This window comes from Pavona decussata, unplaced genomic scaffold, assembly GCF_977016875.1.
Source record: "Pavona decussata unplaced genomic scaffold, jaPavDecu1.1 SCAFFOLD_262, whole genome shotgun sequence".
NCBI classification, from domain to species: Eukaryota; Metazoa; Cnidaria; class Anthozoa; order Scleractinia; family Agariciidae; genus Pavona; species Pavona decussata.
The window spans coordinates 697501-714467 of NW_028145665.1; the positions used below are offsets into that span (position 1 = coordinate 697501).

Below are 16967 nucleotides of genomic sequence, written 5' to 3' on the forward strand. Positions count from 1 at the left end.
GCATCTACATAAGATCAGTTCTCAAAGAAAAAATCAGCCATGAGAATCACCGTTTTCCCAGAAAGTCACTGACTACTTTCGTACATGCAAAATAAAATGTCACTCATTTGCTCTCTTTGAAATCAGACATCATACATCCTCTTTAACCTACGAAACAATTAATGCCGCTTTCCTTGAATTCCAGAACAAGCATTCCACATTTCCTGACTTCTCAAAATATGTCCGGTATGTTCTGACTTTTGCCTTAATAAATTACCAAATGTTGTCTTCATGAGTTTAAAAGAAAATGTGCCTCAACAAAACATCCTATACTTTTTGATGAACAGTAGGCTTACTTCATAATGAAAGTTATCTGGTCACAAACTCATGTTTTATAATGGCTAATTTGTCCCACAAAGGCTTATTCTATTTTACCAAACGAAATATGCTGCAATGCGCAACAGTCGGCATGAATGTCTTTATAACTTGATTTCAAGACAAAATGGCTGCTTTTGCAAGCTTCTTTGATGACAATTAACGCCATTTCGTAAAGTAGGAATTTTACAATATTACGTTCTAAACCCAAGTTAACCATCTATGCGCTTTTAAAAATATCAACCTTAGTTGTCTGTTGTGCATTTTCCATTTCTCTTTTCGGTCTTAAACCTTGTCCTGGCGATAAAGAAGCTCATTTCGCAAAATAGCAATCTTTGGCAAAATTACTATTTTGCGAAACGGCTTCTAAATTACCTTTTAAACCCAAGTTAACCATCTGTTATACTAGTTATACATTTTCCATTTCTCTTTTCGCTCTTAAACCTTGTCCTGGCGATAAGGAAGGCCACTTGAGAATGACCAGTGAGCAACACGGGACAGGCCGTGACTCTGTTTTCAACAAAAAACATATTTCCCTACCAGCTTCGGAGAGCATGACTATTAACACTAAAAGTGCCAAAACCTGTGGTAGGAAGGGCGTGCATGATAGCAGCGTAAAGGAAGTATCAGTAATAACCAAAATAGGTTGTGGCTTCTCGGGTTAAGCACTTAACCCCTAGACCTATTTTTGTGATAATATTTCGTTTATTTTTGTTTTTGAGAAAAAACTAGTGAGCAGTACTTAGAGATATCGCGACAGACAACTCTGTTTTCAATAAAAACATATACTTTCCTACCGGTTTCACCAATACTATGGCTTCGTCAGGGAATAAAAAGTCCTTCCTAAGCACTATATAATAATATATAAACGTGACAATTTGACAGCATGACTAATCCAGAAGATATTTACATGTCAACTAAAAGTACCAAAACCTGTGGTAGGAAGGGCGTGAATGACAACAGCATAAAGGAAGTATCTGTGGTAATCATAATGGGTTTTTGCTTCTTGGGTTATTCACTTTAACATCTGACAAAGTAGTAATTTTACAGTATTACCTTACTAGTCTGTGAAACATTTCCTTTTGCTCTTAAACGTTGTCCTGGCGATAAAGGAGCTCATTTCGCAAAATACTAATTTTCGGCAAAATTACTTTTTTGCGAAACAGCTTGTAAATGATCACTTAAATTCTAAATGACTATCTGTGTGACTAAAATATCAATCTTGGTATCCTGGTTAACATTTTCCATTTGATGTCGCCTATACGACATGCCTACTTTACCAAAAGTGATTTTTATTCCTCCATGTTTTCTTCACCGGTCAAATTCGTCTACGAAGTCAACTGTAAATCACAAGAAAAATTGCGAAAGGAAATATAGTGATATAATGTATATTTTTAAATCTTATCTTTTTTATCTGTTAAAAGTGTCGGATTATATTGCATTAATTCTTTCTCCATCCTAGTTGGTGTATAATGCACGTGGCTTGCTTTACTCAAGAAAATTAAGGCATGGGTCACGGACCTGAAATATCATTTTTTCTTAAATTTGCAATAACTTGGCCAACATTCAAGAAAAGTCAATAAAATTTAAGGAGATAATTCTTTGTGGGTTGCTAAAAAAGGTGAAGGTCAGATCACGTGATTTTGACATGTGGTCACGTGACAAGGATGTCTTGAATACGTCAAGATAGCGTGTATTTTGAATAGGAAATGGCACCACTTTTGCAATTGTCTGCGCAAAATATGAATACACATTAGCAATAAGAAAGGGTTGAACTAAAAATCTGTGCTCGGGCCTTTGCATAATAAAATACTTGTAAGATTTTATTTAGCGCGAAATTTCGAGTACTGGTTATAACCCGCTTTTAACCACGTACATTGATTAATTTTAATCAATTGTCCAAATGATTTAAAAAAAGCCCGGGCATAAATATGCACTCTAGGTTCACCTTTATCAGTAAACATTAAAACTTCCATGCATACGAGGCGAAAAAGTGGTGCAAAGAGGCAAATTAGAAAAGGTTCGGCCGCCATCTTCTGACGCCATCTTGGCCGAGAAACATCCGAATATTTTAACACTGGGCGCTACTCTTTCGTTGCCCTGGGAATGAAATGACCAATCAAATTTACGAAACAGCTTTTAGCTGGCTTGGTTCCTCTTTTGGAGACAATGGCGGACGAAGAAAGCTTCTTCGACCCGTCTTTTCTGAAAGCCAATTCCACACAGTTGAACGGATTTAACTATTTTAACAACCGAAAAAATACGGGCTGAGTATTTTTTGCCAAAGGTTAGTCATTGTAGGGTCCTATGTTATAATAAAAGGTATTTGTTTAAAGGAGAAGTTGATGAAATAAATATCGAGTAGAAAGAAGATAAGAATTTCTTGTTGCGTTTCCCCTAAATTAAACTGGTTTTTACCAGCGATTACGAGCCCACATCTGCGCCAGTCGTGCCATGTGCGCTAATTTGGCGGTATTTTCGGATTATAACGTTGCATACATTAATATGCGCGCCATTTAATGATATTCAGACTCTGTGCTCAATGTAGCTTTCACTCCGGTTTCCAAAAGTAAATTTGCCTGTTACAAGCATTTCTAAAGTTAAAATCTGAGAAGACCCTGTGTTTTCGTTCTGCGAATACTGCATTTGGAGTCTACAAAGCAAAAATGACGGAATATTTTGGATGTGGGTTTGCACGTATTGCGGTGAAGCAAAGCTTTTTCAAACCCAATGGCAAGGTTGAATATGATCAAGAAGTACGTTGGAAAAGTTATCTAGCTCACTTCAAAGGTCCCCACTCCAATCGGTTTGCCGTAGCGAACAAGAAGGATTATGACAAGCGCTCAAAGGTCCTTTCCCTGCACTTTAAGAAATGGAAGACAAAGGAGAAGAGTCAATATGTCGACCACTTCAGCCAAAGGAACTGGGAAAGCCTCCCTGAGCTCGAAAAAAAAACAGCACCAACGAGTGAATTGTCAAGCTTGTGATGTACACCACTACGCTTTTCAAACTTTACTTCCCTCATGGGGCAAAAAGAGTTCGAATGGTTTACAAAATGTTGTGAACCGAACACAAAAGCGTGTTTTACAACCCTCAAATGCTTCAAACGTCTTGCCTACTTTGAAGGCTATTAAAAAGGCAGTAAGCATAATCTACAATGAAATTGACGGGCCTTTCAAAGAACTCTTTGGCATGTCCTTTGCCAAAGCCCAGACAAAGACCTCTGAACTAAATTTACAGGAGAAAAAATCTCAAGCTCAATTAAAGAAAGAACGGAGGGAGAAACTGAGGACAGAAAAGAAGCAAATTGAGGAACAATGGTCAAAACGGGATTGCGACACCATGCTGGGCACTCAGCAGACATACAGTCAGCAACAGGAACAGCGTCTGGCTCTGTTTTTTGAGACCCAAATGAAGCAGAAAACAGAGCTGCCAAACGGAAGAGCCTCGAAGACCACGGCCTCCGCAAAAAAAAGCGACACTCGCCAAAGCCAGAGGACCTTGAGTTTGACAAGCAGGGACTCCTACAAGAAGTGAATGGAATGAAAGATGGAGACAGGGTAAGTATTTTATTTCAAATAGCATTGTGCCTACACAGAATAAGTAAATTGACTATGAACTCCAGCCAGGCTAAGCATTTGTGGGAAACAAACAGTCAATAGATAAATAGACAAATAAATAAATAAATAAATAACTAAATAAATAAATAAATAAATAATTAATTAATTAAACAAATAAATAACTATATGTCATAAAAAACCCCATTTAGCCTGCCCCCTCTATTAAGCCTCTCTCTCTCTTATAAGCCTCTCACCCTCTATAAATTCCCTGTTCCATATTAAAAAACATTTATGATGCTAGAGTGAAAAAAATCAATTGAGGTGGTAAATTCAGATCTATTTTATAAAACTGTGGTGTAAGCACTCTGTTATTTGTTCAATGAAAATTAGAAAATTTAATTCTAGTGTCTAATATTGTCACTCAGAATACCCCCCTTGAGACTTGAAAATATATACTGTAAGCTAAAGTAATAGAGCTTTTACAGTAAATAAATAAATAATCAAATAAAGGGGAATACCTTCTAAACAAGTATCATAATAAAATTTATGCTGTTATAAAATAATGAAATTTACATTATTTATATTATTATAACAGACTTTGTGCAGAAACACAGGTAATAAACAGCTTTGTTTTTGCCTGTTAGATAAATTACTCTGACCTTGCCCGCCGATTTGGAGTGATGGAGCAAACAAAGTTGGGGAACATTGTTGTGAAAGAATTCTTAGAAGCAAACACTGAACAGCTGGCTAGATTCAAACAGTTTCGAGAAAAAAATCCCACTGCTAGACGAAGACTAACCAGAATGCAGGGTGGAGAGATATCTGTGCCACTCCCTCGCACAAATGATCAAATAAGGGATACTTTAAAGGTAATTTCTTATTTGTAAGCCCTCTGATCTCCAAGGTTAGTATCACAATAATAATGTGCTTGATTCCATCAAGAATTAAGTTTTAATTCACTCATGAGATGCGCGATAATGGAAACCAACAACTAACCCATTCCTGCATCTTGATTTTACATGTAACAGTTAAGTTTTAATATTAAAGTGCATATTCTACTCACTGGGCTTCATACATATATCTAGTTTCTCATAAGATTGTACCAGTAAGGAGAATTTTTGTTTAAAACATCTCTAGTAGACACCTTATTTTGTTGTCTTTTCTTGACTTTTATGTGTGATCATGTGTACTTCTAGCTTGGGCTTTAAGAGGTCACCTTTTTACATGTACCATTTTTACAAAGCTGTTAAAGAAAGACAATTATTTACTAAGGTGTATATTTTCCTTAATTTGCATTTGCAGACTAAGATTGAAAGTGGAGAATATGTTCTTGGAGAAATGATTGTGCCCCAAACCTACAAGAAAGTTGTCCTTGCTGATGATGGGACCATTAAAACAGAATTGTTTTCAGTATCAGGTAGAAAAATACCCTTGTCAGAGATATGAGAAAGAGTGCTCAAGGAACATGAAGACTTAGGACTTATTCACACACAAACTGATGAATACTATGCAGCTTTGACTCAAGACCAAGTTTACAATAGGCTTGCACAGCTGGGTGAAAGCACTAATTTCTCTGATACTTCAAATTTGAGTGATGCAAAAGAATACTTGAAATACATTGAAAGGACACGCCATCTTATGCTTTGGGCTGATAATTCAACCCTTTTAAACCATGGATACCTGCTACTGACTGTTAATGTTGTGTATGATGAGGCATTTTTCTTTACGGATAAAGAAATGGAAGAGCAAGGAAAGGGAAATATTGATGTGCAATCCCTTGTAGAACGACCACATGTTTACATCCTGGCAAGATGTGGGTCATCAGAAGCTGAACAACTAGCCTATATAGATACGAGAAAGGCATGCCTGGAAAGCCTAAGCAACAAAATGGTGACATCAAGTGGGATAGAAATAACTGATGTCATGCGATTATTTCATGGTGATGGCCCACAGCAGGAATTTGAGAGTGGAGAACAAAAGGGTGGCAATGCTGGATGTTCAGGATGCAGTGGTGACGCAAGAAGATACAACTGTTTGTCTGCATCTCTTTCAAAGCCTCACTTATCACTGAGCGACCGTCTGAGAAAGGTTCTTCAGGGGCCTGCAGGAAGAAAAAAAAGAAATGGGGGCCTCACACCCTTCAAAAACCTTCGTCTGGAGGAATTAAGAGAAGAGTGTCAAGCAAGGGGACTTCCCACAGATGGCCAAAAAACAGAACTCCAAGAGATCTTGAAGGAAGAAATGGGCGGAATTCAAAGGGTACCAGCCATGATGTTCTTTGATCAGGAAAAGACACTGGAAGAGATCAATTTGGGTAAGAGATAATTTGTTCTGCCAAATGAAAAAAATAGCAACCAGTAATCTACAAAAGACCTTTGAACCAAAGCTTGATGCATTAGCCTTGTAGACTACTCAAACCGTATGAATTTACAAACAGAGGAGATGGTTGAATAACCTGATGCAGTGGTTTTAGATTAAACTTATGGAATTGCAACCACCACTTCTCACTGAGTTCTTTTAGTATAATATATAAATTCAACAACCAACAACATTCTTTGCAGTACATGACTGTCAATCACGTAGCCACAATAAAGTTTTGTTGACAATAGGCAACAGGCCTGAAGATGCCCACATTTTATAACTAATACAGTGTTACTTAGATTTCTTACTCCTGCTTGTTGCCACTAGACAAACAATTATCTTCAATAACAGCATATAGCCAGATAATCACCATGTTGCCTCACAAAGCAAGTGATCATACATGGCATTTTTTTAAATTATTCTTTTATAGGAAATTATGAAGTCTTACCAACAGAGCCACTCCATGATGTAAAAGAACACGTCTGTAATGTCTTCACAGAGCTGCCAGCCCATCTTGAGGAGGGAGAAAAGAAAGAGTTCGAAAACATTATTGAGTGTACCTTTGCTGGTAAAGAGAAACTTCGTGGCTGTGACTATCGCCTTGCAGCTGTCATTGTGGCGCAGTATTTGAGAGGTAAGGGAAGTTTTAGCAGTACACTGTATTTTCCAGAACTAACTCACGATAATAATTCATGGTAAACATGTATGCATGTAACCTTCAGTACCCCCCCCCCCCCTGCCCCCCACCAAAAAAAAATAACTGTGAAGTAAACTACAATGTAATCAGAACTCAAAATTTTGAATTCCTACATAATAGCCAGGTAATGTGTTCCATTGTTACATGTACATGTAATTGATTTTAGATGCTAAATTGTCTTAGACTATAAGCATAACACAAAGAAAATATACAATGTGTCTCACTTGCATGATCTTTTTGCTATTAATTTGTAGGAAAAGTGAGAGTTAACATTCAGTCTCTGCTGGACACCCTTACTGAGCTCAGTAAGCTCCTTTACCTGCCTGCCCAGTCTCGCTCACCAAGACTCTTGCTTCGTCTCCACAACACAGCATTTCTGCATGCCATGCTTTGCAAGGAGATAATTGGCCAGCCTAAAATCCTGACAAGCAGAAAGTTTTATGGAAGGTACTGGCACTCAAGTACAGCACATGCTGCCAAACAGAGCAGGATCATTTCGGGAAGATCAGCCAACACAGAAGAAGAAGAGAGGCAATTTAACAGCTTACAAGGTATCACCAAGTTGACCAACAGGAGGCCTAGTGACATCATTACCCCTAGTCTTGTTCGTCTCGAAGCTGAACAACAAATGGCAAAGGCCAGGCAAGCAAATGCAGTGAAGAGTCAGGAGTCCCAAATCTCCAAATATTATAAGGCATTACCACCATTCCCCAACACAATCATACCACATAGGTATATTGTGAGATATCCCAGAGAATATCAGGCACATCTGCAAGGCATCAGCGATTTCCTGCTCTGTGGTGAAGGCGTTTGGTGGAAGCATGTTGTTGCTGGAGTGGAGTTTCTTGATGGCATGGATCAGCTTAGTTTCAGACCTCAAGGACCTTCCCTGCACCATTTCAGGTCAAGTACCCTTTAACTAGAAGAACAGCATCTCAAACAATGTTGGGATGCGTGCCTCGCTGATGATGCCATCAAAACTCCCCAGAGTCATCAGACTATATGCAGATAATGGTGATTGTATTCAAGTGATCCATACAAATTTTTTGAATGATGATAATGATGATGATGGCATTGATGACAACGATGAAGCAGAAAATTATGTGGAGGCAGATGTCCTACAAAACCCTGGCCAACAGCATGAGCTAGATTATTGTGATGATGATGATGATGATGTTGTTGAAGAGCAATTAGAAAGTCTAGAGGTCAGTTTAACCTGTTCTGTTACAAACAAAGAACTTGGTGCATTTGATGACCAGGATGATAATGATGATCAGGAGGATGAAAGTACAGAACAACTAGAAACACCAAATTCCCCTTTACTTCCCATTCAAGAAGAATTTCAACCTTATACAATGAACAGCTCTGACATAAAAAACACCTCAACAAATAACAGCCCCATCTCAACAGCTACACCTGAATACAAGGAACAGCATGAAACAATATCAAGTCCTGATTGCCATCAGCCTAACCAGATTACAACAAAGCTGTGCAAGAACATTGCAAGAATTCTAGTGGAGACAAATGATATCTTACTGTTAGATCGGGCACGAAAGGACATGCAGTGTCACCGCAAAAGCAATTTTTACCACAACAAGTACCAAAACCTTCTTGTACAAATGCAGACAAAGATTTTGGCAGAACACACTTCTTTGAAAAAAGAATATAACAACTGGGAGAACGAGTTTTGCCTAAAGCATGACTTTCGTGTACCATGTTTCAATGATGTGAAAAAAGACAAGAGACAATACCCCATTTACAAGAAAATTCTTTTGTGTAAGGAACTTCTCAAACACTGGAAGATCACAGTTCATTTGTAGAAAAGTTCCAATGGCTAAAGTAGGGGGGTTTCAATAAAAGCTGGGCCCAGGGCAGGCTGTGATGATGATTTTGCCTGCTTGTCAGTCTACACGAGTATCTTTACCATCAGTTTTCAATTAAAGTAGTTAAAATTGGCCACTGTGAAAACCAATCATAATAAAATTATAAAAAAATTTGCCCTCTGCCCAATGGCTTAGTGAAACCCCTGAATTGTAACCCACAAAAAATGTAAATAGATTTTCAAGCCTATGAGAAAACCGTAAATCGCATAAATAGATTTGACTGATACATGTGAAAGTTAGCTTGCCCATCTCTCTTTTTCTGCTGTAAATAAACATAAATAAGCTTAAACTTTCATACTATGCACATGGCCAATTGCACGCATCGATATTTAAGTTTTTGCTGTTTGAAACAGCGGCCAAAAGCTAGTTAACAAAAAATCTCGTTCAGGCTGCATTTTACGAAACCCTTGGTGTATTAGAATTCAACAATACAGACAATATTTGAGTTAAATTTTCCGTAATAAATTCTCTTACAGTAACTCGAGAAAATGAGGGAGGCTAGTTGGGAGAACATTGAAGAAAATCAGTGTCGTCGGCACATAATTAAACGGAGATAAACCTGTAAACCGAAAGCATGCCACTTCGAATGGTTCATTGAAAAAAGAAAAAAAAATTTTATATACAAATTTGTAATTTCCGACAACTCCATGAAAACTGCTAACGCAAAACAGCAAAGAATATAAACACAACTAAATATATCACTCACATGTACTCACCTCATCGTATGTTGCTGCGAGCGCTGCCGTGATCTCCTCCAAAATATACTTGAATGACCGGAAAAGCAGTTGTCATTATATAATCAGAGCCTGCGAAGTTACTCCAAGTTACCTTCATGAAACCATCATCCAAATCGAAAGAGCCCGATAAAATACTGCCCGACAACAGCTTACGACGCCACTGGCGCCGCCATTTTTTTCCAAGCTGGCGAAAGCTAGGAAAATATGTTAATTACTTGGTAACCACGCCCTCCGAAGAAATCGTAGCCATGCCTTAATTTTCTTGAGTAGTTTCCAAATATTTGATTTTAAATCATGTTTTCTAAATTGCTGTTTCGTAAGCCGACAACGGTCGACTGCTCTGGCGTAGTCGTTCTCTTCAATTCCAGCAGTTTGTGAATGAGGAGGAGATTGGTCAAGGAGGATTTGGCGCTGTTTACACCGCCAATCTCCAGACGGGTGAGAAATGTGTAATCAAGAAGATGCTTCAAAATGGCATTGAAGACAAGAGAAACTTTGTAAAAGAGGCGCGAATCCTTCGGTTCCATAAACCTGACAACATCATCGGATTTAAAGGAATCTGTAACGCCCCTTTCGCCTTGGTGTTGGAGTACATATATTTCGACTTTACACCTTTCGGTGACAATATCAAGGTGAGCTCTCTGGGGGAATACCTGTCCGCTATTGATGTGCCAGATAGCGAAGAATTTCTTTGCCCTTATGTATGTTCTACCGCTTGTAGAGATATCATGACGGGTCTACGATACTCTCATGAAAAGGGAGTCGCTCATCGGGATTTGAAACTCGCCAATGTCTTAGTGAACAACCAGCATTATGATGGGTTTGCAGGAGGTGAATTAGAGAGAGCCGGGAATGAACGTCCTATAACATCCAAGTTGGCTGACTTTGGGGAAAGCCGCTCTAAGGCCGTTCAGACCAATATGATTCTAAATTTACACACGAAAAACATTACAAATGGTACCCCCATCTATATGGCCCCTGAGCTTCTCGTTGGTGCTATTCGACTGACAACCACTAGCTTTGAAGATCTTAAAAGGACAGATATCTGGGCACTAGGAATGCTGCTTTTTTCACTGGTCAACCCTTCAGTGGGGTTTCCATATCGCCAAGAGATAGATGCTGCTCAAGCTAAAAAGCAAAGCCCGTCGCAGTGTTTGGAAGAGCTGTTGCTAAACAAACAGCTTCCAAGCGCACCAGAAATGTACCAGCACAAGCAGGCTACAGACTCTTATGGAATTGAGAAGATTAGAAAATCATGCTCCTGATTCGCTCTGGCGAAAGACCAAAAGTTCACGATCTGATGAGCATGATTGACTCTGAGCCTCCGGCGTCATCTTTCGACATACATCTAAAGATCCACCAAGATTCGTCTCGGGAGGAGGACGATTTCGCAATTGCACAAGTAGCCCAAGCATCTTGTACCATGCCCCGCCACTCCTCAGGTCCAGATAATGATGGAACCAACGCCTGTGCATTTTTGTGTGTTCAACTTCATAAGGTGCACGAGGAAGATTCAGTGTGGCGATTACAACAATATATGGTTGGTAGTCTGCGATATTGCCGAGAAAATGATAGTGTAATCAACCCACATAAGGACATGGAGGCATACAAAATTATGAGGAACTGTGACTCCATGATTGAGGAGTATGATAATACTAGTAATAGCAACCTTCAAATCTGACCACGAGTATGAGATTGAGTACGTGTATGACAGTCATGTTTCCAGAGACCTCACTCCTCCCTTGTGCTGACCAGTCAATAAGGAAGATTTTAAAAAGTCTGAAGGTTGCTTATATTGCCAATTAGTATATGGATAGTGCTTTGTGGGCGCTCTTATTGGCTACTCAACCTCCAGATATCCTTTGTAATTCACCTCCAAAAAGAAGCAATTGTTTTGCATGGGTATGTTTAAAATTTGCAAGAAAATACGACTACTTTGTTCACTTGCTATTATTGAACCCAGTGTCCACCGATAATCGAATGGTGGTGGATATGTACCCGCCACTTCGGATCTTGGTAAATTTCTACCACTATTCACTTCCACTTATTCAGAGAATAATTGTTAATCGTAACACGTAATCTAATATTATCATTAACCATACTAGTTTTGACCTGAAACTTTGTGGGCGCTCTTATTGGCTACTCAACCTCCAGATATCCTTTGTAATTCACCTCCAAAAAGAAGCAATTGTTTTGCATGGGTATGTCTAAAATTTGCAAGAAAATAAGACTACTTTGTGGGCTTGCTATTATTGAACCCAGTGTCCACCGATGATCGAATAGTGGTGGATATGTACCCGCCACTTCGGATCTCGGTAAATTTCTACCACTTTTCACTTCCACTTAATCAGAGAATAATTGTTAATCGTAACACGTGATCTAATATTATCATTAATCATACTAGTTTTGGCCTGAAACTTTGTGGGCGCTCTTATTGGCTACTCAATCTCCAGATATCCTTTGTTATTCACCTCCGAAAAAAAGCAATTGTTTTGCACGGGTATGTTTAAAATTTGCAAGAAAATAAGACTACTTTGTGGGCTTGGTATTCACTATTATGGTATATAATAGTTATACTATAACGATTATTAAACCCAGTGTCCACCGATGATCGAATAGTGGTGGATATGTACCCGCCACTTCGGATCTCGGTAAATTTCTACCACTATTCACTTCCACTTAATCAGAGAATAATTGTTAATCGTAACATGTGATCTAATATGATCATTAATCATACTAGTTTTGGCCTGAAACTAAACTATACACCAGATTATTCTTTCGGAGCAAAAAAGTGGACACGTGTTCGCAGACGATGGTCAAAGATTGCAATCATCTGTGATTATACGGAAAGCGCACTTTGAGCCTGTTTATGCCCTTATATCATAGGACTCCGGTAAATGATTGCCAGGAAAAGCAACCCCAAGACCTCAATGGACATGGAAAGAAGGAGAATAGAAATGTAACTACCTCCACATGCCACAAGGAAAAGGGAAGTAACAGCAACACACTCAGTGACGGAGATATTGGTAAAGTCATCCTCGGGGAAGGGACAGCTCACTACATGCCCGTTGAATAACTCATTTGAACAACTTCAAATGTCAAGTTCTTCTGCATCCGGCAAGGAATCTGGACTGGATGACAGCAAACAAAAGAAAGACAAGGGTGCCTCTCAAATGGATGAAGGTAAGACAGCGGGCAGTCCATTTGCTAAAGCTTTCTTTCAGTAGTGAGACAAGACAACCCCTTCCTCGGTGGAAGATTAAATTAGCATATTAATAAATGGGTATGAGTGATGTTTTCAGAGTTCTAAAAATTGCATGAGCCGCTTTGGCTAATTGTATGAGAAGGTTGTGCCATTTTTTATTTATAGTATATTCATCAAAAGTATGAGAAGCATATCTTCCGTAGTAAATCACGCATCATACACTGCACTAGTTGGGACACCTTGGATAAACTTCGAAAATCTTTGGGCAACTTTGATGGTCTTCAGAAGTCTTTGAAAGCCTATAGTTATGTTCGGAAGTTGTCGGAACAACTTCGGGAAACTTTGGTTCAGACAAACACAATTGTTATTGGTACTCCCACAGAGTACAATTTGGGTTAATTGGACTCCTCTCGTTCAATCAGAAGCGAATGTTTGTTGAGTAAACTATAAGTATACCAGCAGTGCAACGCTCATATTCTTAAACAATTTACAAATTATTATAGTCGGTATCCTCTGACATGCCCAATGAAGAAAAAGCGAGATCAGATCAAGCAAGCAGTTCTGAGGACGATGAAATGGCGACTGAACTTGCGGGACTTGCATCCCAGGAGCGACGGAAAAGAAGGCGGCGCAGCAATGCTACAGGCAATGCTGAGGATAACTTCTTTGAACAACTGCAAATAACAAGTGCTTCTGCACCCAGCAAGGAATCCGGACTAGGTGAAAGCAAACAAAAGAAAGACAAGGGCGCCTCTCAAACAGATGAAGGTAAGAGGGCGAGAAACCCACGTGTTCTCAGTTCAGAAGTGAGACAACCAGTTATCTGTGGACGATAAATCAATACCCGCATTCCAACTCCTCAACATCCCCTTAGAAATGGCTCTTAATCTGTAATAAAAATCGATCCTTCTTAGTGTGTTAAGGTGTTAAAAAAAATGAAAAATGGGAAAGAAAAGGAATGGGGGAGCCGGTAGACAAACTATTTATGCCACCAAGTCACCAACTTCTAATTAACCGGTTGACTGTCACCCATTTCTCACACAGAAGGCCTGTTCACTGGGTAGGTGGTAGCCAGGGTCGAGAGTAGTCGCGGCTTAATTGTGGGATCGTTTGGGGGCACAACAGCCAGAGAATGCTGAACTTAGTGCCTCCAAACTATCCCAGACTGTCTTTCTTTCCTTGGACTTAACATAAATGGGTTTCCTGTATTTAAAGTTTCCAAAAGAGGTCTTTCAACGAAAGAAATCCTGGAGATCTGCATCGCAGGGAACGTAGATGCAAATGAGGTCAGGGTTCGAAATTAACGGTTGTCCGGTTGTCCCGGACAACCAAAATTACGATGGGGCAACCAAATTGTGCTAAGTGGTTGCCCCTTGGGCAACCCAATCTGTCGTGGCACTGGTCGTTAATGAATAGTTGATAGATTTGAATAAATAACACAGCTTGCTGTCTTTGGAGAGTATAAAGCGATACCTAAACTAAGTTAGTAGAAAGAAAAAAAACGCGGAAGAAATACTACAGTATCACGTACACTACCGTTGGAAACCAAAGTTCGTTTTTGCACAGCTTTCTTATTTGAATGAGCCTGTTGTGTTTTAATCAGCGGTTGGTACCAGTAAACATAGTCCATGATGCACTAGTGAGCTCCGTGATGCCGCCATGTTTGTTTCGACGATGGCAATTTACCATTCATCTCATTATTATCATCTTAGTTAACATGAGCCTGTTCCGCTACTTCAGCCGTCAGAAGGGCAAGGTGAAGGCCGTTGGCGATAACAACAATTTGGAAGCTACGGGTGTCGCAAAATCTACAGCAGAAATAGACGAGGCGCAAGAAAGTTCAAGAAAAAGGTGTCGTACATTTCAAGAGTCGTGGAAGACTGGAAGACCCTTGCTGAAATTTGACGAGAAAGAAAACGCTATGTTTTGCAGTTATTGCAGACAGTTTTCGAAAGATAAATCTGCCTTTGGAAGCCAAAAAGGTAACAACAGTTTTCGTCTTGATGGGATCAAAAAACATGAAATAAGTGAGGCGCATAAGACAGCCAAATTAGCTCATGATGCTAGCAATGCTCAACCTGGAACGGCACCACTGGAAGTGTGTCTGATTAACATGGAAAAGGAAGCTCTTGGTCGCCTAGTAAAACTTTTTCATGCCGTGTACTATCTGACTCGAGCAGAACGACCTTTTAGGGATTTTGTTCGACTATGCAGCCTCCAGGAAAGAAATGGTGTTAACACTGGTAAGAGTTACATGAATGACAAACAGGCAGCAACATTTACGCATTATATTGCTGAAACTGTGAAGAAAGATTTTGCTTACAAGCTTCGGCAGGCCAAAATGTTCTCTGTTCTGAATGATTCATCAACGGATATCTCTGTTACTGATGAGGAACTGGTTTATGTAAGATATCTTGAAGATGGTAGACCTGTAACAAAGTTCTTGTCTATTCAGGCCTTAGGTAATGCAGATGCAGTAGGCATTGTTGCAGCTATTGATAAGGCTTTCCTTGATGAGATGGACATGCAACAAAATGAATGGTGTAACAAGACTGTTGGGATGAGCACAGATGGTGCTTCTGTCATGATTGGGATTAGAAATGGTGTAGTTACAAAGATCAAAGCTGATGTACCACACTTAATTTCTGTACATTGCGTTGCGCATCGATTAGAACTTGGTATAAAGGACAGTATCAAGCAAGTTGCCTACCTGGCTAAGGTGGAAGACTTCCTTTTATCTATTTACAAGTTTTATAGCAATTCACCCCTCAACTGGCACAACTTGAAGGAAACTGGAACTGCTTTGAATATCAAAGTTCTGAAACCAGCCAATGTTAAGAGAACACGGTGGATACCCCATCACACGCAAGCAGCAAAAGCGATCAAGCAGGATTGGCCTTGTCTTTTGGCCCACCTAGACTCTGTGTCCATTAATGGCCAATCAGCTGATGCCAAAGCAAAAGCTACAGGCTTTGTGAGGCTCCTCAGGTCATTTGAATTTGTTTACTTTCTTCATTTCTTTCTGGACCTTTGCCAGATTCTGGCAAGAATGTCTCTCAAGTTCCAGGCTAATGACACTTCAGTGGAGAATGTGACCACATGTGTTGCAACAACTTTGTCTGGTGTTCGTGGCCTAGGTACAACACCAGGAAGTCATGAAGCTGTATTTTTGAGGGAAGTTGGAGATGGAACTGTTTATAAGGGACAGGAACTTCTAGGTGACAGAGATAGTGCAATACTGAATGTCAGCCGTAACAAGCAGGCCGTACTCGACGCAACTGCTGCTCATCTTCAGCGTAGGTTTTCTTCATTTGAAAATGGGGACTTATTTAAGAATATGTCCATTTTTAATTTTAAGAACTGGCCCTTAGGTTTAGAGGAGCTACAGGTCTATGGCAATGAACAGCTTTCATCACTAGTAGATCATTTTGAAGAACTGTTGATAAGGAATGATTGTGACATTGATTCTGTTCCTTTGGAGTGGGTTGAATTGAAGATATATGTTTCCGGTTTGGTGGCAGCTGAACCAGCAGTTTCTTACTTAGACTTATGGCAAAGAGTTATCAGACAAAATGAGGATAGATTCAAGAATATCATCGTGGTGCTTATGATCGTGCTGCTGATTCCAATCCACACTAGTGAAGTTGAGAGAGGCTTTTCTCTCATGAACAGGGTAAAACAAGATTGGCGGGCAAGGCTAACAACCCCTCACTTAAATGAATTGATGCGCATTTCTCTTCTGGGTCCTGCATGCAATGAATTTGAACCAATGGAAGCTATTAGGCTGTGGTGGCAAGGTGGGAGAAGAGCTAGAAGACCCCAAATTCAGCCCCATGGACCCAGAAGAAGACAGGCAAGATGTGAACATGATCTGGATGCTGGAGACAGCTCTGATTCTGAAGAAGAACAGTAAATTGCAAGACTCTGAAGACATTTGAATTAAGTTTCCCGGCAAGCTTTTGTGAAAAAGTGTTCGTTTGTGACGTTGCAACTTCCAATTTTTTTTCCTGTAATTATACTGTAATGGTTGTTGATTTTTATAATACTAATACTAAACGACAACAACGAGACACAGGCTGGTCAAAACATTTTATTAAGATACTTGAATACAGTTCACTGTATTTGTATTTCATTTTCTTGTTCAAATTAATAAAAGCCACTGTCTGGCTA

General features: G+C 39.5%; 1 protein-coding gene across 1 annotated transcript; it reads left to right on the forward strand.

The window, feature by feature from the left end:
- The first annotated feature begins 14078 nt into the window (after positions 1–14078).
- LOC146456014 (zinc finger protein 862-like) lies at positions 14079–16967 on the forward strand. The gene has a single exon (XM_085093615.1). It carries the CDS (start codon positions 14377–14379, stop codon positions 16708–16710), a length of 2334 nt encoding a protein of 777 aa, XP_084949741.1. The 5' UTR covers positions 14079–14376; the 3' UTR covers positions 16711–16967.